This window comes from Anser brachyrhynchus, assembly GCF_964034855.1.
Source record: "Anser brachyrhynchus genome assembly, chromosome: 5".
In the NCBI taxonomy this organism is placed as follows: Eukaryota; Metazoa; Chordata; class Aves; order Anseriformes; family Anatidae; genus Anser; species Anser brachyrhynchus.
The window spans coordinates 9532098-9557590 of NC_137699.1; the positions used below are offsets into that span (position 1 = coordinate 9532098).

General features: G+C 42.5%; 2 protein-coding genes across 10 annotated transcripts in view; both read right to left on the bottom strand.

Annotated features, from left to right (window-relative positions):
- Positions 1–6922: 6922 nt before the first annotated feature.
- Positions 6923–8569, bottom strand: FIBIN (fin bud initiation factor homolog). The gene has a single exon (XM_080593120.1). It carries the CDS (start codon positions 8410–8412, stop codon positions 7789–7791), a length of 624 nt encoding a protein of 207 aa, XP_080449246.1. The 5' UTR covers positions 8413–8569; the 3' UTR covers positions 6923–7788.
- A 1676-nt stretch (positions 8570–10245) lies between these two features.
- The window catches only part of LOC308195530 (uncharacterized protein), a 103862-nt gene continuing 88614 nt past the window's right edge, over positions 10246–25493 (bottom strand). For 8 of the 9 annotated variants that reach the window (XM_080593123.1, XM_080593122.1, XM_080593124.1 and 5 more), the window contains 2 exons: positions 23870–23983; positions 21338–23596 (listed from right to left, as the gene is read on the bottom strand). In XM_080593123.1, the coding sequence (XP_080449249.1) occupies positions 23291–23596; positions 23870–23983 (420 nt within the window). In that variant the 3' untranslated portion in view covers positions 21338–23290. Of the gene's footprint in view, positions 11717–17618; positions 17752–19893; positions 20078–21337; positions 23597–23869; positions 23984–25493 lie in introns of those variants that run through there. The other variant, XR_013951588.1, reaches the window with a different exon arrangement.

The following is a 25493-nucleotide window of genomic DNA, read 5'->3' on the forward strand; positions in this document are numbered from 1 at the left end:
TACCTGCAGATATTTTATAAATGTTGTAAGAGTATGTACCTTTTTCCCTGTGTCAATCACCAATCTGCAAGTACTAGCACTTAGGAAAGGGCATCGTGCTCATGCAGAATGTAGATTGTAGCTCCAGAAGCCATGGTTTTTGATGTGCTGACTCTGCGCTGTTGGCCTTGCCACCTATTTCATTAACACTATGTTTCTCAGGTATTTTTTCTTCTTTGTTGTCTTTGTGCATACCCTATTAAATGCATACTGGCTGATAAAAAACATTTTATATCTTGTATGCTTATAATTAATTTTGTAAGTGTTCTTATTTTTACTTAGTAACAGAAGTGTTTTAAATCAAGTTATATCTAAATAATATATTTAGGGGTTTTTAATGAGCAAAATCTATTATCGACATAAACTAAGTATATAAGTATCCATATATATGCCCATCAGGCTCAAAAAAATCAAACCAAAACAACAACAAAAACACATAGCAGAAATCTTGTTGAGACTTTAGGAAGAAAGGCTATACATAGACCAAAAATGACAAATTTTTCAAGCCAGAAGGGGAATGTTTTGAGATATTATAAGCATAATAAGGAGGGTGTGAGAACTGAAATGGTCACAAGTCTCATTCTGTAACAGGAACACTCCAAGGTGTTTGCAAGACCGGGTCTCTATTTTTATAAGGAGCGTTACATAATATCTAAGTGGAAAAGTATCCTATCCAGTGGAAATAAAAACAAACTGCCTTCAAGATTACATAATAAGTCAGCAAAATATGACTCATTAGTGTTGTGCTTTTATTTGCTGAGTATCTATAAAATAAAGAATTTTAAAAGAAGTGTGTCAGAAGTACTATGCAGTGAAAATCTGGAGCTTATTTATTTTGCAGTACATTTACGCGTCTTTTTCCCGTCACAATATCATTTTACAGAATCCTGTAGTACAAGATTAGTTTACTTACTCCCTTTGGGTTTTACTCTGCCTCTATCATTCATATGGGGAACTATGATGTGGGGGGGGTAATGCTGTCGTTTCCATATGACTACTAGTGTATGCAGTAAGTTAGTGCCAAATAAATTTAAGGTTGGCAGCAATTAGGAGGTAATGGGTATTGCAAAACATAGTCACAGGCTAACGTGCAAACAGCATAAGAAGCAGAATGTCCTTAGAAAGCAAACCCCAATTTTTGCCCAAAGAATACGTTACCCTGACACAACAGTAAAAGCCTATGAACTAGACCAGTGTTCCCAGCTGAGTGAGACATACCGACAATAATGGTGGTTTTCTGGTCCTGTCAGCTTCAGCTCTGCACACGTGCTGAGGAGATGCAAGCAGCAACTCAAAGCAGGCCTGAGACATCACAGGAAGTCTTCAGGAGCAGGAAGGCCATGTTGGAAAAGCCCCAGCAGGGGCAAGCAGCAGCAGGAGCCTGGGACATGTGCAGGAGGACGGAGGCAGCGGCAGCAGCCCAAGGGTATTGGTGCTCAGGCATTAACTCTCTCACAAGGACCTCTGTGAGGCAGGGCAGGCTGAAGTGGAGCTTAGAAATGTAGAAGAACTCACATTAAATTCAATAAGACTATATAAGTAAGTAAATACCACTCAGCCTGCACATGGTTGTGGAACCAGACACAACGGAAAGGTCATTAGGGTAGGAGCTATAAATCAATGTATATGTAGCACAGGGGGATGCCTGCCTGGCCTTTTGAAATCCCTAATTGCCACAAAACTAAAAACGTCAGAAACAAAAACTGGCCCTAGTCACAAATTAGCTTCTAGAGTAAATGAGCAGAGGGTGAACTGCAGTTCATTCTTGATGCACGTGGGCAGGTTTATCCCCCTGCACTCATATTTGTGCACAGAAAGAGCGTGGAGTGACTAGGCCAGGAAATCATGACCATAGGGAGAAAACTGCATCTCAGATTTTTACGAGCGAGACAAAGCTTTTCTTAGAAGGTTAGGTCAGACTGGACAAGGACAGGTTAGCACCTATAGAGCTATGAGGGTGAGAGAGTGCCTGTGAGTTGCAGAGGTGAGGGACCAGGACGGTAATAACACAGGAGAGAAGTGAAGAGCTACAGCTTGGTCTTGCTTTGGGGATAGAAGTGTCTCCTCTGTAAGTTATTTGTACTGTTATCTGCTTTGCTGGTTCACTCCTCATAATCCAGCCCATTCTGAAGTGCCTGGCATCTCCATGGACAGGGAAAGCACATTCACTCTGATTCTAATTCAGAGAAATATGAAAAACAGAAGAGAAGTCCTTTGACTCTACTGAAATCCTGAACAGAGTCCACGGGACAAACATTGTGTTTTGTAAGGAAAAGCTAGCTTAGTTCTCCTCCTTCCTCACGGAAAAAACAAACAAACAAAAAACAAACAGACAAACAAAACCTGGCTGACATCTTGTTCATTCACTGACATCTACCTAGGGTTACTCTAAAATTAGAGGCTCTACAAGGTATTATGTAAAATTACAAACCTAAGTGTCCTCGCTTCTGTGTTGTCCCGATTACAAATGAGTATATACTTTGTTGTGTCTGTTAGCATCAGGAGTTAAAAAGCTTTGTAAATACTTCGTAAGGACGTACTAAAGTAGGAAAATAATTTGCAGGTTATTTAAAGTATTCATTCATATTACTGTGAATTTTAATGCAAATCACTGTTAAATCACATTAAATTAGAAACAAAGTCATATTCATAAAAAAAAAAAAAAAAGGGACAAAGCCTGCTGTTAAAAGTTGGTTGTTTTGGAATAACCAAAGAGCTGTCAACAAAGAAAGTGTATGGGGAGGATTTCTTTCTTTATCATTACCCAGGTAGAGGCATAAGAAGATAAATTTAAGTGAAATAGCTGAGAACCTAAGACCAAAGGCTGATTCGTGGCCTGCTGAAGTAACTCCCTTGGACCTAACTCTAAACTGAAAATCCTGGTCACATTATTTTTGAGAAGAGATGATAAGTAGACAGGAGAAAAAAAGAAAAAAAAAAGATTTTGCAATTTGGACAATCTGTATATAGTAAAGCCTCTATTATTTACAGAGAAAATAATTTATGTTGGTAACTGCTTTTGCAGTGAAACATTTGCGGCATGGAAAAAGTATGGAAAATATGATGCGAGCACATAGCTTTTTTGGTCATCCTGCACTTGCTGATTATCTGGTACTGGATAATGAATCGCCCACTAAGCCAACCTTCTCCAGGGATGACTTCTTTCCCCAAAGAAAGTTCACAAATGAACAATTGCTGTTTCATAGAGTTTCTAAGTATTCAGAAGAGGTATGCATACAGCCTAAGCAAGGCTGTCATCTGAGAAAATACGATACGTTTGGCATCGTCTTTTCTTATGAAAGAATATTAATGGTATGTTGGAGACAGTGATACCTCCCCAAGGTAAGGCAGTTCTTGAGGACGAATGACTCCACAAGCCATGAATGACTCTTTCCAAGCCACATCATTAAAAAAGTAATGATTATGGAGACCATATGTTTTTCTTGTTACAGAATTAGTCATTAAATTGTGCCTTTTCCAGTTGTAAACTGATCTTGTAGGCAGGACGACAACTTTATGAAGAAAATAAAATAATCACAGAGTTATAGTCTTTTTTATATGTATGTATTCTAGTAAAAGTTTTTTTTAAAGAATATGTAGTTGGGTTAGTATTTTTGCCAGTTTCATATACTTCAGCAATGAAATATGGACCCACAAATTGTTCAATTTTCGGCTAGTGGCTAGCCAAAAAGCAAAGTAATAGGATATAAATTTCCCAATTGGCTGTTAGTACAAATACATCATAGCAGAAAGAAGAATGCCAGATAGATTTTAAACATACAGGACTATTTCAGGAATATTGTCTGACAATTACATTTCAGCCAATGACACCGAAAACTCCTTTATCAATAGCAAATGTGATATCTGATAAGCAGAAGCAAGAAGCTGTTAAAGTAACACGAAGCCCATCTAAACCAGTAACTACACAACAGCAACAGGCACACCTAATAGGATTTCTCCACAAACTAAAACTTTTCAAGGCAAGATCATAACCACAGTTGATGCTGTGGCTGTAGCTCACCATGTTGCTTCTTTTGCCTGAAGCAAGTATATTTTTTGCTTCTGAGGTACACATCTGGCAATCTGCACCTGCACACATGACAACATACAGGAGCAACAATTTCACTGTAGACCATTCATCCATCAAATCTGGCACACACAGGATCTTTGCGAGGCTTACCACGTTTTCAAAAGCTTCCTTGGACTTCTCTTTTTCTCATAACGGTCCTGGGTAGGTCAACCTGTGAAACTTTGGAAATTTCAATTTAGAAAGCCACAGTTCATACCACCACCCTAAATTCCTAGCCGCCAAGTTGTCACGGATGTTGTTGCTTTCAAATGCTGCCATTTGCAAGCACAGCCCTTCCTTTCCCCAAGTTTTGTTAGTGCTCACGTGAGACAGCAGTTTGCTCCACAGTTACACTTTGAGCATCTTCATCGCAATGCGTGTATTGGTAGACATGAGACTACCTACAGCAGAGCACTGATTCCAAAAGTAAGCTACCTGGAGAGAGGAGTAAAGTCTTGTCTCTTAATGACTCGCTTTGACTCTTAATGCGTTAAATCACTGGCCAAATGTCAAATAAAACTGAAGTACTAAGTAAGCCCTCTATTACTGTTGCCTTCTGCTCCATTTACATTACTTGATTTTTTTTTTTTCAGTAAACATTGTAATCTGCTCTTCAGTGCCATTAACTCTTCAACAAATTGAAGAAATGGCACCTATTTTGAAAAATCTCCTAAGCATCACAAAAAAGACAAAGTCAGCTTAACTTTAGTTCCACCCTCTGGCATTAAAAAAAAAAAATAAAAGAAAAAAGAGAGTCCAATCCTGATGCTATATTTAAACACAATAGGAGGAGCTATTGGGTCAAAAAAGCTGCTACAATTGTTCTTGTAAGGCTCTCCACTTAAAAATAGAGTTCTCAATGATAAAAAGACCTTGACTATTTGAAATTGGTTGTATAAAATCAGAAGATCTTCATCTCTTCTAATGAAACAAGTTTTATCAGATTAAAAAAAAAAAAAAAAAGCTAAGATGACAAAATGGATTACAATATAGTTTTCATAGATTTTAGGATCCCTTTTGAATTTAAACTTCTGGATATGACTGAACACCCAATTCATGCAGGCACTTTGCAGCATAGCTTATCAGACCACAGATTTATAAAGGCCGTTTACTTGTATCAGCTCTGACTCAAAATTGATACATTTTTAATGGATTGTTATTGACATTTGCTGAGACCAGCCAAAACGATGCAAACCAAATTGAAATGGATTTAAATACCCTTAAAGTTTTCTACTGTCTTCTTAAAATCCACAAAAAAATGGACACTTTTTATTTAGCATGTAAATTTCCATGTAGCCCAGACTCAGATTTACACATTTTCTTTTCAAAAAGGTTTAAAGCCTTTTATAAATTTTAGAGCAGAATTCTGATTTTAATTTCAATTTTTCTGAAATGTAAATTGATGGAAATATTTATCAACATACATTTATCATACGAAATATTATCATGGATTTTAAGAACCCTAGTTTTGCTTCATTAGATGACAACATACGGAGCCACCAAGCTGAATGAGCTATTCTGTAAATCTCCATGTTAAGTCATGCTATCTTCTGCTTTGAAAGTAACCACCCTGCAAATATTTACCTTCTTGTTATGCTGCATACCATGGGATGGCTTGAGACCGACAAAAAGATCACTGCTGCAAGTACAATAGCCAAGCTGCCTAAAGCATATTCAAGAAACTGTGTTTTACACTACTGCTACTCCTTTTCTGTTAGGATTTGAATTCCGTCGTGGCTAAAAATACCAGCATGGTTTGCCACTATAGTTTCTTTACTGATACTTACAATTCACATTATAAGCAGCGCCCCAGAAAGCGAATAAGCAGAGAGTAACACTCCCACTTTCTTTTGCAAGGATTTGGCTTGGGCAGGGTTTTAAGAAGAATCTGGGCACAAGTGGAACTGCATGACATCTTCGGCATGTTCTTCTAAAAGGATAGAGAGAGTGGAGAGACTGAATGTGAATGAAACCCTTGGGAACTTTTAGAGCTTTTCTTCGATGTACAGTCATTGGCCCATCCCTAAAATGCTGTATGCTTCACTGTGGTAGCACGCAAACTAGACTCAGTGACTTATATTGCTCTTTTCGCTTTCATGTTTCTTCATCTGACCCTAGTGGCAAGGAATGAATATTTCAGAGCTAGAACCTGTCACATCTCCCTTGAAAGTACACTTGAAATCACACCACGTAGTTCCGCTGAACTCAGTCAATACAAGGCTTCCATTTTTACACAGGGCCAACAGGCAGATCTTCAAAGAAACCGAGAAGCTAAAGGTGCAAACTGACATCTTAAAGCATCCTGCTAGGAGCTAAATCTCAGTGTCTTTAGGAAAAACAGATGCATGGATGGTCCACAAGTACTCTACACACATACCTTTGTCAAGCATTCCCTGATGCTTTCAGTGCTCTGGTCCCAGGTGACTTCTGTTGACCCATTACACTTCTGAGTAACTTACCCAGCTGGATGGTCCGCAGACCAAAGTGTAACTGCATGGGGTTAACAAGATCAGACCTCAAATGCTCATAAAACAGCTTCGTTTCTAGTGCTATGATGTTGCTGGTTTCATACATTGGTTTCTTAAAAAGGCTTACAAAATCCAAAAAGAACCCAATGCGCTCCTCTGTATCATTCATTTAATGAGAGCTGCTTACCTTGAGTCTGTAAATTTTTATTTGTTTTTACTAAAAGGCAAGTTATTTAATCTGGCAGGATCTACACAGTCACAATTTTTTGCTGAAAGACATACTACAACTGCGTGTTTTAAATCAAGAGAGTCTCAGGCAGAACAGTAAAAGAAAAGTGTGCCTTAGTATGGTTTTCAAATGTTTATTAAAAGAACACACAAACTTTTTCATCCAAACAGCGATTCTGCCTGCAGTATCCGTAACAATATTACCCCAAGTTGCTGATTACATAGTGATGAGCTTAAAAACCCAAACAATCCTCCCCCTCCTTCCCACTGGGCACTTTTGCTATTGTCCAGGAGCAAAAATAGTTTTATTAATAGCTTAGCTAGCAAAAGTACAAAGGCGCCAATGGGAAATGTCACTACGTTGGAACAGACAACAACTTTTTGTCTGCTTTAGAAACACGCTCTAAGAAACCCTGCTCTTCAATTTTGGATCTGAAACTGCAATCGCCGCTAGAGCTCCTTCTTACTATAAAAATCTGCATCAGCATTCTCAGGATCTGACATAAGCCTTTTTGGCTGGCTCTTGGGGTTACGATAGCTCAGAGTCACAGATAAGCAAGACCATAAAGAGTACAAATCCTCCTGGAATAGATCCCGTCTCTCACAACGCAAATGGAAATCACAGCTTCAAGTTACGTAGTAGAACAACATTTTACACGAGTAGAGTACATGCCGTTACAAAAGTTTAAGAAAGTTAACAGAGGGTTCACCCCGAACGAGGGGGTAACAACGAAGCGACCCAAGCTTCTGCTCCGCGCGAGGCTGGCGAGGACCACGGTGGGCGACGAGGCGAGGCGTCGAGGGGCGCTCCGTGGCGAGCACGGGGGGCTCGCTGGCAACCGCCGGGGCGCTGCACTGCGGGGCAGTTTATCGTCGATACGTGGATGTTAGCTTCAACGTACCCCCGCCCTCGGGTTTCACAGAGTTTGGGAAGCCCTGTGCAATAAATAGGCGTTTCCAGAGCGCTCCCTCTGGCCCCGGGGCTCAGGCGCGGAGATAGTCGTTCTTGAGGCGGCTGAGGCGGGCGCCGTGGCTGCGCACGGTGAGGGCGAGCAGGTCGTGCTTGTCGCGCAGCCCGCTGGAGATGTCGCGGGTCTCGCGGAGCAGGGCGCGGGCGTGCAGCAGCAGCCCCAGGAAGCTGTCGCCCAGGCGGGCCTCCTCCCGGCCGCCCTGCTCCTGGCCCTGCCGAAACTTGCCCTCCAGCTCGCTCAGCGAGCGGTCCGAGCTGGAGTAGGCGTCGCTGATCTGCGCGGACTCGCGGCGCAGGTAGGTGCTGTAGCTCTCCTCGCCGTCCAGGTCGTAGGAGATGCTCTTGCCGATGCCCTCCAGCACCCGGCCCGCGTCCTCCACCTGCCGGCCCAGCACCGTCAGCTCCTCCCGCAGGCTCAGCCCGCCGCCCGCCGCCGCCGCCGCGCCGCACCGCCGCTGCTCGCTCACCCTGAAGAGCAGCTGGCACCGCTCGGGGTCGTCGTTCTCCTCGTAGTCCCCGTCGGGGACGAAGTAGTGGTGCAGCGTGCCGTTGGACATCTCGGGGTACAGCGGGCCCTCGAAGTACCCGCGGCACAGGCTGCACAGGCAGCCGAGCCACAGCAGGCGCAGCGCCGGCATGCTGCCCGCAGCCTAGGGCCGGCCGGCGCCGCGCTGCCCCCGCCCCATGGGCGCCCTCCGGGACGGGACGCGGGGCCGCCGCCGCCGCTTCGGGCCGGGCCGGGCCGGGCCGGGCCGGGCCGAGGAGGGCGGGCGGCGGCGCGGAGCCTGGCGGCGCTCTGGTGTCGGGTTGCAGCGCGCCGCCCTTAAAAGCCGGGCAGCGCACGGCGAGAGCGGCCCCCGCCCGCCCCCGGCCCCGGGCATCGCCCTCACGGCGGGGCCCGCCCGGCCCGGCCCGTGGGGGCCGCCCCCCTGTCCCCTCCCGCCCGGTGCGTCCCCGCTTGAACGCTTGAAAGGGGAAAAAAAAAAGCGGGTTCGAGTGTAAGGGGGAGAGCGCTGAGCCCTGACAAGGTGGGAAAATTAATGCAACGTGGGCAGGCGCCGAGCTCTGCTCTGCAACAGAGCCGCTGAGGCGGCTGAGGGAAACCCAGGCGCCGTGGGTCCTGCCGGGCTGTGCACCTCTAGTGCTTCTCTTTGGTGAAACAACGTTGCGTGTGAATCCAGCAGCTGGATTACAGCAGGGCTGAACGTTGCATGTTGCACGTATAAATCTGCCCTTACCATTTTTAAATCGTCAAGGTGAGACCACAAAAGGAAGGGGTCTGTAAAGTCGCCAGGTCCTTGCACATCGTCTGTTCTCTTTCATGGAAACAGCCACCAGCCAGCAGAGATTACACCAAATCCTGCAGCCGTCCCCAGTTAAAACTCCCACTGCAGTTCATGAAAGCTTTGCACGCAGAAATATTTATACCATCTCTTTAATATAAATATTTAACCAGCATCCAGTGCTGATCATCCCCACCTTCTGCTCGTTGTAATAACTCATGTTTACGATAAACTTTGCTGGGAAACAGGTTGGCCTCTTCTGTTGTGTCTCTGCTTTCTTCACTGTTAGGTTGGACGCTGTAGGTTAGAGCCTTACAGGGCCCTAGGGACTGTGGCCCTACCATCTGTTATGCTGCCACTACTTTAGACACCTGCATTTCAAACCCCTTCCCTCCTCTTGGCTTCACTCTGTAAGCACAAGCTCTTGGGCTGCCTTCTTCAGGGCAAACACGAGGCAAGGAGCTGCTGCAGAGGCCAGCGGCTCTTCTGCACCTTAGAGCCCAGAGGCTACCCCTTTCTTGCCCTGCAGCTCCTTTAGAGGCCCCAGTGAGGCCTCACAATTTTCTTGTGGCTCACTTTCTGGAAAGCGTGGCTCAGAAATGGCAGCATAAACCACCCCTGCTCTGATAGCCGCCTGGCTCCCCTAACCCAGAGCAGGTGGTCACGCGTCGGCTGTGCCAGCAACAGGACCCCGAGCCCTGCTCTTAACTGAGCACCCTATACAAGGCCCTGCAGAAATGCCTTAGCTCTTTTTGTTCTCAGTTTTGATTATTCCATGCAAACTGGAAGAGTTTCACCCTAAATTAACTGGTTGCTGACAGACTAAGACACCGGTCAGGAAGCACTGGCCTTGTTTCTCTTTGGACCACAGACCTAACCGAACCCTCTCACATCTTTGCTGAACGGCCTTATGGCAGGGCTCAGAGCAGAGGGCTCTGGCTTTATTTTATCAGAAGGGGTGTGGTAGGCCTCTTACTCCAGGACTGCAAGTCCCAGTTGCTTTTCTCAAGCAGACGGCTGCACTTCCCTGCAACCTAGAGATGAATGAGGCTTAAAACCCATCGTCTCGGTATTTCTGTTTGTCTGGCATTGGTGACTCTGCCAATTCTGTTTTCAGGTGCCTCTGCTACCAATTGTGATGTCAGTATGGGTTCCTGGGAGCTCAAGTAATGGGCTTAAGGACATCGACAGGTCCTTTAAGGTAGGACACAGCATTCTGAACGCGAGTCCTCATGGTGAGCGTGGCCCAGAATATTTAATGATAACCTACAGTGTCAGTGTTCCCAAGTATTGACCTGAGAACCTACTGAAGCACTTTATATAAACACTGAGAAACAGCAGCAAAAGATAAAACAACCAGTCAGCCAACCAAACAAAAACCTAGCCCAGGACAGCAAGGGTAATAGCTGGACCCTTCACCTACTGGATTGCTCCAAGTAGTCCTTCCAAGCCCTGGAGTCCATTAAAGCTGCATACGTATACACCTCAAGGTGTGCAGTGTTTGCAGAGTGTGGGCAACTTTTTTGCACTGCTGAAAACCCAAGCCAGACAAGCTATCCAAACAGAAACACTCCACACATTGGAAACATTTTAAATTTGTAATTAAGCTCAGAAAACACTAATATAAATAGGTTGGATTAGGCTAAGCTTTTGTGCTTCAGCTTTCTATAAAAGGTTTAAAGCTTATTCAATGGAGCTTGCTTGGCATTTGTACTTGGTCTCTGTTTGCCAACAGGGACTCTTTCAAGCAATTTTATTCCCGGGGTGCTCTTGTTTCACCTAATATTTTATTTGGTTCCCAATTCTTTGCCAACTGTAGTATTTTATCTACATAAATTTCCATCCGAGCTGGCGTTACTGCCAGTTGACTGGTTTGGCTGAACTTGAGCTGTGGTGGACTCCACTTTTGAGGTCTCTTCGTGGAAGTACCACACTGTAAATCTCTTAGCTATAGCTTTGTCAGCATGGTTATGCTTTCACCAGTGCCACAGTAGGTGAAAAACTCAGCCTTAGTAAACAATTTTTTTCCCCTCTCTTCATATGTTAAGAAACTAAGAGGTGTTTGTTGCTCCCTGCTGCAGCTGCCTACTTCTGGCCATTACTGTTTTCAATCCAACATGCATTATCCAAGTTTGTTTAAGTTTTATACCAAAGTAGTCTGTCCCTAAGTAACCCACCTGGAATGTCTGCTGCTTAAGTAAGTCTATAATATGGGATCTGCAGCTTTGGTGACTCAGTGGGCAAACCATTCATAAAAGTTTGAACTTGATGAAAGACACTCAACAGCCTGCACTATGGCAATACTTTTATAGATCAGGATTACAGTGCAACAGAATCCTATGTTCTAACTGAGGACATAGGTAAACATCAAATAAGGGAAAAGATGTAGACTCATGCTAACAGAACAATATTTTGTAAAAGTAGCCATTATCATTCCAAAATCACATTTAAAAGAGAGAGCCTTAAGAACGTATCAAGATAATCTGGATGCTTTTACACTGTCCATAAAATTATGGGCATACAAATGAAAATCAGATTTTTTTATATTTTTTTTAAGAAAGATAATGAAAGTAACATTTACCTTTAAGCACCAAGACCTGAGTTGAAGGGTCAGATATTTTCATTGTAGTTACTGTCATCAGCAACACCATAGCAATGGCTGAAATAACAACGTAAAAATCAGTGTCAGTGCAGAGTTTTTTAAAAAAAGTTCTGCCATTATCTGCGAGGTGCATGGGGAGGACAGAAGGGAATTTCTCTGGAATACAAGAAATGCAGGGTGGAGAGAACGGACAATTTTATGCTGAATGTTGCATTTTCTGCTAGGAACCCATAGGGGTAGTTCTGTGAGATGAGAGATCTGGGGAGTTTTGGGGATGCCTCCAAGAAACAGATGTTCTTTGCGGCACGCTTGCATGAAGGCCTTCATTGAAATCCTAGCATTGTCAAAAGTCCCACTGATTTCACTATGACAGTATTTTACCCTGTGTGTCTGCTCAAGCAATTTTACATAAATTCCTTTTCACAAAACAAAAAGAAAGTACTGGAAACAAAAATAAAGAAGGATACTGATACTGCCTTTTTACAAATACTTGGCATTATATATTCTGCTATGGTAAAGCCATTGTTTTTCCAGTGGACAGCATTAGTTTTATAATAATGTGAAGAACAGCAGAGTTTGTTCTGCTGAAAAAGTTCTTCCTCTTTTGCAACAGCACCAAAATCGGCCTCCAATTTTGTCCAGAAATTGCCAATGAACTGGTCGCAAATATGAAGCTTAGTGCTGGATTTCAGGCAACGCTTGCATAATCTTTCTCTGCAAGCAGTGCTTTATCTTCAGTTCTTGGCTCGCATGTGCTTGCTATTTCTGTTGCAGATCATGGTAAACTTTGCAGCATCAGAATATTTCAGATGTAAGCAGTCAGTAATTTAGGGAACAGATATATGTTATATGGTCCTAAAGGCCCCACAGGCTTTAAGGCATAAATGCTGTTTGCTGACTACTGCATTCTGTTTTCCTGCTGTGAACTGTTATATAGTTTTTTTATAAAAAGGTACCTTGTTGAAACAGGAGACCAACAAGTATGTAAGTGTAATTTCTAATTGTAGGGCGTAGTACCAAATGCTCAAATGCCATCAAGTTAGGTGTGCAATAATAGCTTATATATTTACCCCCGCTAATCACGTTCTTCATCAGTTATTGCTACTGTTATTCTATTTGTGATTACATACATACATATTTTTTTTTTTAAATGGGCCACAAAGTTACTGGAAAAATTTAATTGGGCACATTGCTAACTTTTCCGAATGGAACATGCAAATAATGTATGGGTGGTGTTTGGGTGAGTAAGATGCTAATAGGAATATCAAGAAAACTGAATTTAGGGGCAGTAGATTTGCACTGTCAACGGTCAAAGTTACAAAAGGCAAAATGAAGAATAGGCTTTATACTTAGATATTGTATCTACATATTAAATGTACAGAACAATATTATTCTGACTCATTATTTGTAATAATTTTCAGCAGTTTGCCAATATCCAGCTGTTACAAAGCTCCATAGTAATAGTTTTTAACATGAATAATGCCCTATTCAAAATTTAATAAATTGCCTTCTAGATGTATACTTTGCTGAAGTAAAGAATTTTGTTTGGATTATTAGTAGTTTGCTGGTTTATATCCCTTAAATGCACTAGCAACTTTAATAGTTCCTCACAAACGGGAATGTTGAAAATACTGCCAGACTGAGCAAATGCCGGACAACTTAAACACATGAGTAGAAATACTGGCTTTTCCCATGTGGCTCTACAACAACTACAGCAGTCACCGCTGCTTCATTCTGTGCTTTCAGGTTTATCATTATCAGTTGAAGGGTATCTGTTAGGGATACGTGTAAGAATAATGCCAGTTTTTCACACGAGTATTAGGAACATTGCCATAAGAGTATAACTAGAGATCTTGTAGAAAAGATTAGATTTGTAAAACGAAACTTTTATAAGACACTTAATATTCACTCATTCAGTATAAATTTGGAATATAACACAAACTAGGAATGAATATGCTGAAGTATAACCTGTGCCAAATGTTCCAGTACCAGAATGCTATCTGTGCCTACACTGAAATTTGGAGTTTTTCAGAAAGGTAAGCTTAATTTAGAGTTGGAACACCTGAACAAGAGATTTCTCACATACAGACTGGTAAAGAAACTTATGCTTTAGCTGACAGATTCTGATAACCTTCTCTTTCTTTCAGGATCAAACCATAGCTGTGACTGGGCACAGTCCTCTGAGTCCTCCAGCACTAGCCCTTCTCGGATAAGTAATACAGAAAATTGAATTAAAAAAACATGAGTACTTACAGGCAGCATCAGTAAATACAGCTAAATGTAAATACAGCTAATAAAAAGTGTGTGCCAGGCTGGTTGTCTCAGAAGAATATGCAATTAGCACTGGATCTACCTCAACTTTAGCCAGCACCAAAATGATTTCAACCTTGGCAGAAAAATGCAAAGAAAAACATTTTAACACAGCCTGTCTCTGTAGTGGCTGCTGTTTATATAAATATAATTTGGCTAAAGCAGAAAACTAGGGATGTGCTTAGGTTATTTTTGAAAAGAAAAGATGTGTGCTTCCTGGTAAGGGAGAGGATTAAAAGAGAGAAGAGGAGCGAACGTTTACTGGTATTATACTAGTGCTGCTGTTGAAAGCCCTCCAGCCCCATAAGGGATATCTCTACTATTTCTTCAGTAAGGTTCCTGAAGTGGAAATAATAACACTTCCTCAGTGGAAATGAAAACGCTTTAAAAGCATCATCACTGGCCAGCACATGGAGAAGTTTTCCCATTACTGTAAATGTGGTTTGTCACAGAGTCAGCATATCATACTGTTAAAATGTTGATTTGATTTTCAGTCCTTTCTATGTTATTTTTAACGCTGTGTGTGAAAGTGAAAAGGCTGTATGTGAAAATATATATTTTGCAAATGTTACAGAAACATCGTTGACTAATTTCTCATGATAACATATTCTCCATGCCTCTAAACGTGTCAGGAGAAAAATTAGACTCATTTTAGGATTTAAAAAAAATACTCGTCTTTCGTTTTCTCCTTACCTCATAAAACAGAAAAAGCTTAAAACCTGGCATGTTCTGCTCTGGCAGGGTTGGAAAAGAATGTGAATAAAAACTTTGGAAGAAATCTAAGACAGTCCAGTGGGGAAATGCTGATGTAATTTCAAATGGGATTGAAATTGATTTGTGTGACTGTATCCCATTGATACAGTTGCAGCCCTGTGATCAAATACATTAATTTGATGTAGGATCTTGAAAACATCTAAATTTTCAGAAAGCTGATTTTCACCAGTCCTGTTTTCTAGGTCAGTTCCCTGATTATTTAAGCAGATTTCACACCATATAATTTCCAGTTTTGCCACCTTTATGAGGATGGCATTTTCTGATATACACACATAATCTTATCTATTAAGGTCAGGGATGAATTCCTGAACAGAAGTTAGTTCCTGACAAATTTTATACCGATTAGTCATTAAATTTCCTCTTCTCACCAATCCTTTAAAGTCCGTAGTGGTGACTTTAGAGTGTGAGCCTACATAATCAGCCTAACCAACTGCATGAAGTTTTATTAAATGTGTCTCCGCAATAGTTTAATTTTTCTACGCTCTGTTGCAGCTCAAACTGAAACATTCATGGTAGTATCTTTTGTGCAGTTAAAAGTAAAAGATGGAAAGTGATTTAAAAAAATAATCATAGGACTTAACTGGTTAATCTCCTCTCCCATACTCTTCCCAATGTGGCAAATAAAAAATAAAACAAAACATGCTTCCATAGTAAAGTTCACTAGTATTCCCAGATCTGGTTTTTAGAAGTTGGAAAACATCCATTTTGTATCCTAGCACATTCACTCAGATTTTTCTTTGGGTGTTTTTAACAGTGTATTAAATTTAAAACTAAACTCACTTTATATTTGAGCAGCCTAAGAACAAGCATATGGTTTCAATTGAAATATACCAAAATCTCCTTGTTAAAAAAATCATTCCCTTTAAGAAACATTCTTATAAAATTCTGCTTGAAGAAGCAGGTGAAGGGATACTATTTACGGCCTGCTCTATATTTATTTTTGTGCAGTCATGGTTGACTGTTCCACAGGTTTTTAATGACTTTGTGCACACAGAGCACTCATTCAGCAGTCCTAACACTGTGTTATTCTCTTATGCCTGAGGTTTGCACAGAATATTGATAGGGAATTTGTGCCTCCTACTGCAATTTATGACTTTCATGTAGAGTGGCATGACTTCGGACCTCACACTCGAGACGACTTGCTTCTGGTGTTGTGAGCCCTTCTATGGGCGATGCAAAACGCACCGTGATAAACCTTACCCCAGCGCTGTCATTTATGAAGACCCCCCTCAAACTGAAGCACACAGGCAGCTCTGCAGGAATGCCACGCGCCTGCTTCCACATTCATGGTCAAGAAACCAAGACATATGATTGGCTTTAATGGAAAGAAGTTGGATTGAATAAAGTTTGTGGGTTAATTTAGGTTTAGGAAATATTGCGTGTGTTCCCACTTGGTTGCCTTGGATGAGAAAACCCTGGGCCCGCTGCAGGCATCAGAGCCTCTGCTTGAACACCACATTCGGTCGCGCAAATCAGTCCCTTATGGAGCTATAGCCCCCCCGAAGTTAATGGAATTGAAGTTTGTGAAAATGACGCTTGAATGACTTTGCACAAGAACACGACTGAGAACTTTGGTGAACTGAAACCTCTCAACACAGGAAGGGATGGGCCTTGCTGCCAATGCCACCGCTGTCCTACAGAAGCGGGTAATCGCTGGGTGCACCCCTAGGGGGGAGCGATGCAAGCTGAAGAGCTACGTGTGCCAGCTGCACTGCCTCCCACCTCGAGTGGGGTGAGCCAGGACGGGGCAGTAGGTTTATGCTCTCAGAGCCTGTGGCAGAAGACGAACCTGTTTTTTCCTGGGGCTTGTTTTGCCGAGAGAGCAGTTATAGAGCTGTGGAAGACTCGAAAGGATTTCCTCCAGGATTAGACAGATGATGCCTGAGCTGAATGTGCTGAAGGGTCACAGCATCCAAACACACCCAAGTGCAAAATGGAGCAGCTTCTCACTAGTAACAGAACAAATGGCTTCGTTTTACAGTGGGCAGCTTTGGAGGTGTTTAAAAAGCTTTGTGGAGCCTTAAGAAGGTTCAACCAAACCAAAACAGTGCTGTGATGACTGTTTGAAATGAAAATTCAGAGGGTACGTCAGGAGAATGAAAAGTACCTGGAAAGGGTACTAGGGCAGGAAAACCCATCCTCTACAAGAGTAACTCTCATGCAGAGTACCTCTGCAGCTTAAATGGCTGCAACATGCTCTGTTTGCTCTGGGCTAGCAGCGTTTGGAGCAGAGGGAGAGTGTCAATACGTGGTTCCCTCTCTTTCACCTCCCACGTACAATAGAAGAAGCGATCTACAGAATTAACTTTCCAGCAGTAAATCTGCAGGTGGCAGCACAACGGCTGAACAGAGAGGAATAGCAAGAGTGTGTGGCCTCTTTCACCATATTTTCCAAACAGCTTACGGCAGACACATCCAGAAGCACAAACAGTGCTTTCAAAAAGTCAATGCGTATTCCCCTTTCTGGCTCCCCAGTTGTATGTTATGATATACCAGCCATAACTCCCAGGTAAATCCTGGCCCCTGGCACTGTGCCATCCATTTTTTCTGGGAGGTGGGATTTCACCCTTGGTTTCAAAACGGCTAAATCGCTAATTCTCTAATTACTTTGCCCTCTTAAAATATATTTTGCAGGTTATGTTCCTGTAGTAGTATGTCACTGAACTTCGGTTCACTCCCTTTTTGTAGAAAGTCTGCACATGAGATGACAGCAAGGGACGACCCATCATCTGTCTTCTTAACCTCTTACATTTATATGTAAATTTGATGAAGGGGTAGTTTACCACAAATAAAAGTGCTTGGAATAGCAGCAAAGATTTCTTTGGATAATGAAACCATGCAGGTTTTCCTATTTTCCACTTATTTTCACACTTACCTCACAAAGATCCTTTTGCAGAATACAGTTTTGCGATGTGCTTGACCTTTGTTGCACCAGGAACTTCTGCTTTCAGAGGCACTGCGGGGTTGGCTCTTGTCTCAGGTACAGTTCTGATGACTTGTCATTCCTGCTGCAAATTATGGCATTGCCATTACATGTACTTACATGCTGTTATGTATTTAACTTCAAAGAACTACATTTTGATCACATTCTCCTGTTGCTGAGAAATATTTAAAAAAACACATTATACATATGAACCGATTGAAACTACAAAGCGTTAGGCAAAGCTAACAGTACTTTCTGAAAAACCATGGAGAGTAGATTGTAATCTTTTGGTTACTTTTAAAACTGAAGAATTTGAACTAACAAGGAGATCTGATTATTGAGATGGATGCACTAACCAAAGCATACTCAGAAATATATTAAAAATAGCCAACCTTTCTTTGTAGTTGTACTCTCCTTGTAGAACTATGAGCTGCAAGCTGCAAACTCAAGCTTGTTTTGTGATGTTTTCTGACATTCTTGAAAATGTATACACAGGATTTTCAAGAGTGTTAAAGTGAACAATGAGCATTATACTACAGCTTTCAGGAAGACTTGCAGGTTATAAATGGTAGCTAAGACCACTAGTTCTGTGGAAGTTATTTAAAACTTATTTGCACTTCAGAAAATTTCTGTCTTATTCCATTAGTCAACTTCCCACCCCCCCTTTCTTTTTTTTTTCTTAAAGGGATCAGTTTAGTCTTAAGTCATTGTTGAAAACGTGAGCACACCTCTGAGCATGGTAGCTGGACATTTGCTGCTGTTGCTTCTACAACATAGACAAAAAAGGATCAGGAGTCCAAAGCTGCTTCAGAATAAATGGATAAAGTACCTACCTCAATAACTAAGATACTTAGAAAGAGATATTGAGAACGGTATTTTCTAAAAATATTTTCTTTAACTTGCTGAAGGTAATGAGAACTTTACCTGTATCTTCAATTGGACAGAGTCAAAAGGGAATCTTGGAAATATTTTGCTTTATATTGTAACTGGCTTGCTTGCACTTGGCTTACTTGCAAATTGCTTGCAGACAGTAGCCTTTTTTCCTTTCCTTTTTTTTTTTTTTTTTTTGGTTTGACAGCCATTTGGGAACCAACACAGTGAATAACAGAGGAATCATTATTTGTTTCTGGAAACACAAATTTCCAGAAATGCTAGGCATTTCCAGATATGAGTAATAATTCCTAGATTGTTCATTGTGTTAATTCCAGATGATTTACAACAAAGAATTTGTTATTGATCAAATTATGGCTTACATAATGCTTCCTAGCAGTTCTCTTTGACCACCAGCTATTTGGCAGTAATTGTTGATACGTGACGGTTAGCCTTGGGACAGAGTTGTTGCATAAGAAATAGCATCATAGCGGAGAATACTTCTGGAGCAGATTTTCGGACGAGTTTCCTTTCTGCTGAGGTGTACAAAAGTGTTGGCATTTACAAGAGTTTTTGGTTATCAAATGTTCAAACAATTATCTCAACGATTTGATGAAGAACAGCTAGGTGATTAAAACATTCTCTTGGCTAATGCAAACAAAATACTTGATCGCCTTATGCATACAACTGTAATGATAAAAAAATGTAAATCTGGTCTAATTTGGAGACTAAACTGTATGCTCTGAAGCCCTGTTTGTTATTCTGGTGCTCTCCTGCTAAAAATTCCATTTTCATCTCTTCATCAAATATAGAAATCTGTTACTGTAAGTAACTGCACATATAGTCAGTCATGCACAGTAATGCAAGAACAATCCCCTCCAGACATCCTAACTTTTCCAGGTTACTTCATTGGTTACCAAATATCTCTTTTGTCCAGATGTTACAGCAGTAAAGATATTGGAAGTGGAATGCACTAGCAAATGAAAACGTGTCTAATGTTCTCTGGAATGGCACAGAACATTCTCTTTCATCATATTCCCTTTGTCTATTAGAAGCAGAAGGGCTTGTAGGTGTAGTATGACTGTATGAAGAAAACCACATCCCACTTGTTGAAGCTAATATATAACAGTTAATAAACAGAATACGCTAATACTTTGAATATGCATAACAGTTCTGACACAAGAAGATGGGACTTGAAGAACTCAGAATAATGATCTATCTGATGTGCCTCTAGAATCATTCAAACCATAGTAGATCTCAGTGGATTCCCCAAGGTCACGCTTCTGGGCACTAGCATCAGCAACTGGGGGACCTGTGACAGACTGAACAAGCACAGCAAATACATTTCCAGTCCTACCTCCTCTCCTGATTCGGACTGGATGTTGACAGGAGGCTCCACTGCCAAGTCCAAGGCTCTGGGTCTTGCAGGTGACTCTTTGGAGTGGATGCACACCAGAGTTTGAGGGGGATTTGAAAGCAGGCTTTTCTTCACTCACGGTCATAAGCACCAAAGCATTTGAGACCAGCCAGCACACATTTCACTGTAACAAAACCCAAACCAAGAGTTCATCGGTAGTCAACACCTGTAAATCAGTTGCGACAGTGAAGAACAGCACTAGATTGCTGGACCTCTAAAAAAGAGGGCAGCAGAGAAGTATGACAGGCAATGTGTGATTGGAGTTGTGCATTGTGCCTTGCCCAGACAGGCAAATGCATCTGCAGTGCCTGTTTAGGAAGAAACGCTTTGGGCAGCATGCTGGTTTGAGAGGAACGTGTAGTATTTGTGCAGGGTGAGAATAGTGGTAACTTTTTTTTTAAAGGAATCTACAGGAATTCTGATTTTCTGCAAAAGAATGGGCAGTGTCCATCAAAAAGAATAGAAATATTTAAGGCTATATCTTGGCCATGTTGAAACCAAAGAGATAACAAGAAGTGACTTTGGACACACCAGTGTTCCATCTGTGCACACTGCTGTATGAGAAGATCCTTTCAGCTATATCTCAGTGGCTTCCAGACTGACATGAAATCAGGACACATTCCCAGCCCTTCTAAATGCTGTCATCATTTCCTTCTGTGTGTTTATGTATTTTATGTGCCTGGCTAAAATAGTGTTAGTTCCTACATACGCTGAGGTGGGTGAGGGAGGTCATTCTGACGTGTTAATTCATATAGACTCATAAGGAGAAAAAATGGACCCGCTTTTCCATCTGTGCCCGGGGACAAATTAAGGCTGAAGATGACATTCCAGTGTGTATTTACCTGTGTCCTACCAAACTTAGCAGTGTTAGTTGTATTCAGAAAGCGAAGCGTATGCTGAGTCCTCCCAAGACAAGGGTCTAAGGCAGCAGATGTTTTTTGTATGATCATCCCCACCAGCAGGTCACCCAGGTGAGGCAGCAAGTTTCAGACACCATGGGTGATCTGCTGAGAGGAGTTCCAGAAAATGTGGTGAGCCTAAGTCCCTTCCAGGCATCTCAGCCATCTTTCCCTTTCCCACTAATTGCTTTATATTTCTGAAACTGTACTGGTCAATTTAAGGGTAACCCACAAAACAATCACAGAAATTTTGTTTTGCCACCACATCTTTTCTATCTAAACCACAAGTAATACTAGAAGCTGACCATGCCAGAACAAAATACAAACAAGTATAAGCCAGAAAAAAATGTGGAAATAGCATTTTCTTACCATGACCCTGAAGATGAGAAAGATAAGTGTGGACAGAAATGCTTACAAATCAGAAAAAAAAAAAAAAAAACACAAAAAAACCACCATATGTCAGGCAAGTATATTTTTTCATTCATTTAATGGTGAGTGTTAGCTATTTTATTTCAGCAAAAATCAATGTAACAGATCAATAGCTCAAATTCATGAACAACTTCTAAGGCTGACAGCTATTTAACATTATTAAAACATTGTCTTTCAGTAACCTAATCTACTAAAAAATAATACCCAGGATTGCTGCTACGTGCGCTACTCAGACATGAAAAAGAAAGTGTCAAATCTTTCCTGAAAGCTTTGCTGGATCCCAAGGCACACTTGGATGCAAGCTTGGATGCTCCCATGCTGGCAAAGGTCAGAAATACCAAGGCTTTGTACAGCTGCTTGCTTGATTTGTTCTTGCTGCACTTGGGCCAACTGTAAAAAGCTCAAAGGCTCGTATGAACACGTCAAAAGCAGGTACAAGTAGGAACAGTCTCTCCCTCCCCATTTCTCATCCCCGCTGCTGTGCTAGGTCCCGGGCAGCGTGTGCACTCGGCTGAGCAACACACGTGGCCTCTGTTCAGCACGGGGACATGGGCAGGAGGGCAGCTGTGGCAGCCTGGCTCATTCGCAGGCATTCGAGCACTTAATCTGTTTCTAAATCCAGTTTTAAAAGAGTTTCTTTGATCAGGCTGAGTGCAATTCTCACAGTGTATTATAGTCTGGAATCATCTTTCATTTTGCCATCAATACCTAACTGGGTCTGGTACATGGTTTGGGATATTTATCACAGAAATTTCAGCTGCTCTTAGTGTGTATGAGACTAGTTACCTCCTTGAGAGGATACCTTGATATCCAGGGAAGCACTGGAAGTAGAAATTCATAGATTCAGAGGTGTTAAGACTATTTTCTAAGCAGTCACTGACACATCCTCTCTTTTTGGCTCATCCCGTTGTAGAAGACAGATCACAGTACATATGTTTTACCTTACTGGATTTTGCAAGGATTAGTTAGTGGGTTTTTTTTTATGTGTACTTTGACTTTTGTGGACTGTATTTGGCAATGGGAGAATGGCAGCGTAATTCCTTGTAACCGCAGGGGACCTGTGACTTGTGCACCAGGGGTGTGTGGGGATGTATGGTGTGCATTACAGCGCAGGCACAGACCCAGCTGCTCCGTGCAGCACACCACTTAGAGGCAACGCGGTAGCTGTACAGCTGAAATATTTTCTTACCCTTTCCATTAAGTTTAAACCAGCAAAAATAAAGAAAAGGACTCACTTCCTGCCATGACATCACTATGAAATATTTAAACCATACACATTTCCTCAGTTTAGTCAACTTTCCCCTGCTGTTTGAATGCAGTCCCTTTTATTTTGCTAAAATGTCTGAGGACAAGCAAATGTTCAGACAGCATTTGCTGCCAGTCTGTGCCTTGCACTAATTCTTAGCCATGCACCCAGCTCGAATCAGTCTACAGCAGAATCTCTTCGGTGGCAAACAACCAAACTTAAACATAAACAGGGGCAGGCTCGCACAGTTCAGAGGCTCACAACTGAAGTGCCTCAGGGCTCAGTAGGTGCTTGCCCCTGGCCTCTATTTCACACAAGTTTTGTGTTTTAGCCACAGTCTTTGCTCCCCACCAGCAGGCTCTCACACCTCTGCCCTGGCCAGGCTGCTGCCACCTGCGTGCCACGGGGCTGGCGGTGCTGCCGGGCACTCCCATGTCAGTCCGAAGCCATCGCCCTCCTGCACGGCAGCCAGCTGACACAGGAGGAAGCCTTCAGAGTCCCTGCTTTCATTTGCAGCTCGGGCAGCTGTTCCTTGTCTCCTCCAGGAGAGAGGCTGGGGCCACATCTGCCTGTGGTGGAGCCAGCTGGTTGGACCATGCTGACCTAAGCCTCAAACGCCTTCGTAGGGCAGCCAACTGCGTAGCAGCTACGTTCTGCTTTTCAACAGGACAGGAAGCATGGAGAACGGCTGCAAACAGATAAAAGCACTCCAACGTGTTCTTCCTATCAGAACAGGGTGGAGACCCACTGTCTCTCTCTAATATCACTCCAAATCTTGTCTGGTTGATGTCGTGATCCACAGGTTGCTATAGACGTCGCACACAAATACACAAGATGGATAAGCTGTCCCTACAGAAGGAAGCTGTCTCACCCCACAGCTCAGCACAGTGCTCCACTGGTTGTTGCAATAGGACCTCTCCAGCGGATGTCCAGCCAGGCCCAGAAGTCCCCCAGGTGGCACCTGCTGTGCAAAGGCCAGCTGACAGGCACTAGCTGCACACTTCAGCATGCTAAGTAACAGCCTGGGTGGAGAAGCTGGCAGTCCCAGCAGCTGCCTGAGCAGTTCTTCCTGTTGAATTAACCAAGCCGTGCAGAGAGAATTACAAATACTCAGTAGGAACTGCTCTGACTGATACAGGAATGTTAATGTAGGGCGGTCTTCTGTACGTAGCTAATGTAGTCAGGAGATGCCTTTTTTTTTTTTTTTTTTTTTTTTTTTTTTTTTTCCAGTTTAAGCTAATCAGTAGAAACAGCTCTTGCATTTAGCAGGGTGGTCTGGTGGTAGGACCACAGCCTGGCTGGATGTAAGAGTGCAGCAGAATAGCATTTTGGAGAGGCTCACCTGATTGGGCCAAAAGATGCTGTTCCTAGGACCTTTGCAGTGGAGTCTCCCATCACCATCCAGAGAGCAATTGACCATCATCCTCTTGAAAAGATCTGCTCCCTGATGTATCACCTGTGCAAAAGATACCAATTGGTTAGGGTTTTTTTGTTTTGTTTTGTTTTGTTCCCAATAAATGCTATTTCCACAAGTCTGTGCAATGGGAAGGAAAACACGAGTGCTGAAAGTCTGCAGTTGCAGTACTCAGTATTAGACATCAAAGCACAGCCCAGAAAGTCCATTCTGTCATACGTGGTCCATGGCAGGTGGGTTCAGTGCTGAAAGCCTTCATGGCATGAAGCTAACGGCAGCACTCATGCAAGATAAGGTTTACTGGTAGGCCGCTGAGAAGCAGTGGCCCCCCTTCCTCTTCAAATTTGCCCAAGGGGAAAATGCAATGGCTTCCAGGCAAGAGTGGGATGAGATTCACTATTTTTACAGTTTTTTACCCTCTGAATTGCTAGGTCGCTTTCTCCCTGAACAACAGTGAACATGTGACATGCAGCTGTTGCCCCAGAGTGAGAGCCACTTGCTTACTTTCCCCAAATGACTATTTTGTAATTCTCCTTAATAACAAGAATTGTTCTATGACAGTTAAGTATGTGCCTCTGGAAAAAGAAAGGATCTCAGTTTTATGGACCTCATCGTTGTTTAGGTGCAACAGCATGCTCCACATCAACCACATGACTCTTCTAGGATATGAGCTAACAAAGATCAAGCCATACAATTCTTGCTGTATTTTTCTTGGACACTTGCTCTTCCTAGACAGCAGTGGGAAGCTGTCTTGAAATTGCTTTTATAGTCTGCAAATATGGCAAATTTCTCTGTGATCCTGAGTGCTGCCTGAAATGAAACATATAATTGCATTTGGAAATGATGGACGTAGTGGCACGAATCCAGCAATTTCTGAGAACTTGGAGACGTTAGGGAAGAAACATCAGTTTAAAGCAAAAAAAAAAAAATAAAAATACTGCCATCAAGAGTTCAGCGAGACGTGCTCTTCTAACTAATTGCCTGCTGAAGGTATAACTACGAGTCCTTGGGGGAGTCATCAGAATGATAACCTTGGAAGCTGCATGCCGTTAGCTGATAAGTGAGATTTGGGCTCTATGCTGGGGAAATCTTTGGGATTCCTGCTGTCTTTGCCAGCAGTCAGAAAGCACCAGGCTGCCATATACAGGCGTAGCTTCTAGCCTTGCATTATCTTGGGTACTGATAGCAGCTGTTTGTGGCCATATTTCAGGTCAAGATAAACATCCAAGTGTTTACCTAGCTTCCCCCATGACACTGCAGATTGCAGTGAGGTCTGTACTGCAGAGGCTGTGCTGCTAGCAAACAGTTATTGAGCTGGCTGCTTTACAGCTAGCCCCTCTGGCTGCCCAGCTGCCCCAGCGATGCTGACATTAATGCGACTAGAAATGCCTTTGCAAACTTAAAGCAAGGTTCTGTCCCAACACAGGGTAAAAAGGATAAAGCACAACCTAGCCTGGAATCGCTTAAAAGAGTCTCCCTGGAAATACCCCGTGGGGATGATAGCAAGGGCAAGGTTAAGCACTTTGTCTTCCATCTGTTCATTTTTTTAATC

Coding starts and splice junctions, on each gene's coding strand:
- FIBIN (XM_080593120.1), bottom strand. CDS start 8,412: ATGCCGGCGCTGCGCCTGCTGTGGCTCGGCTGCCTGTGCAGCCTGTGC.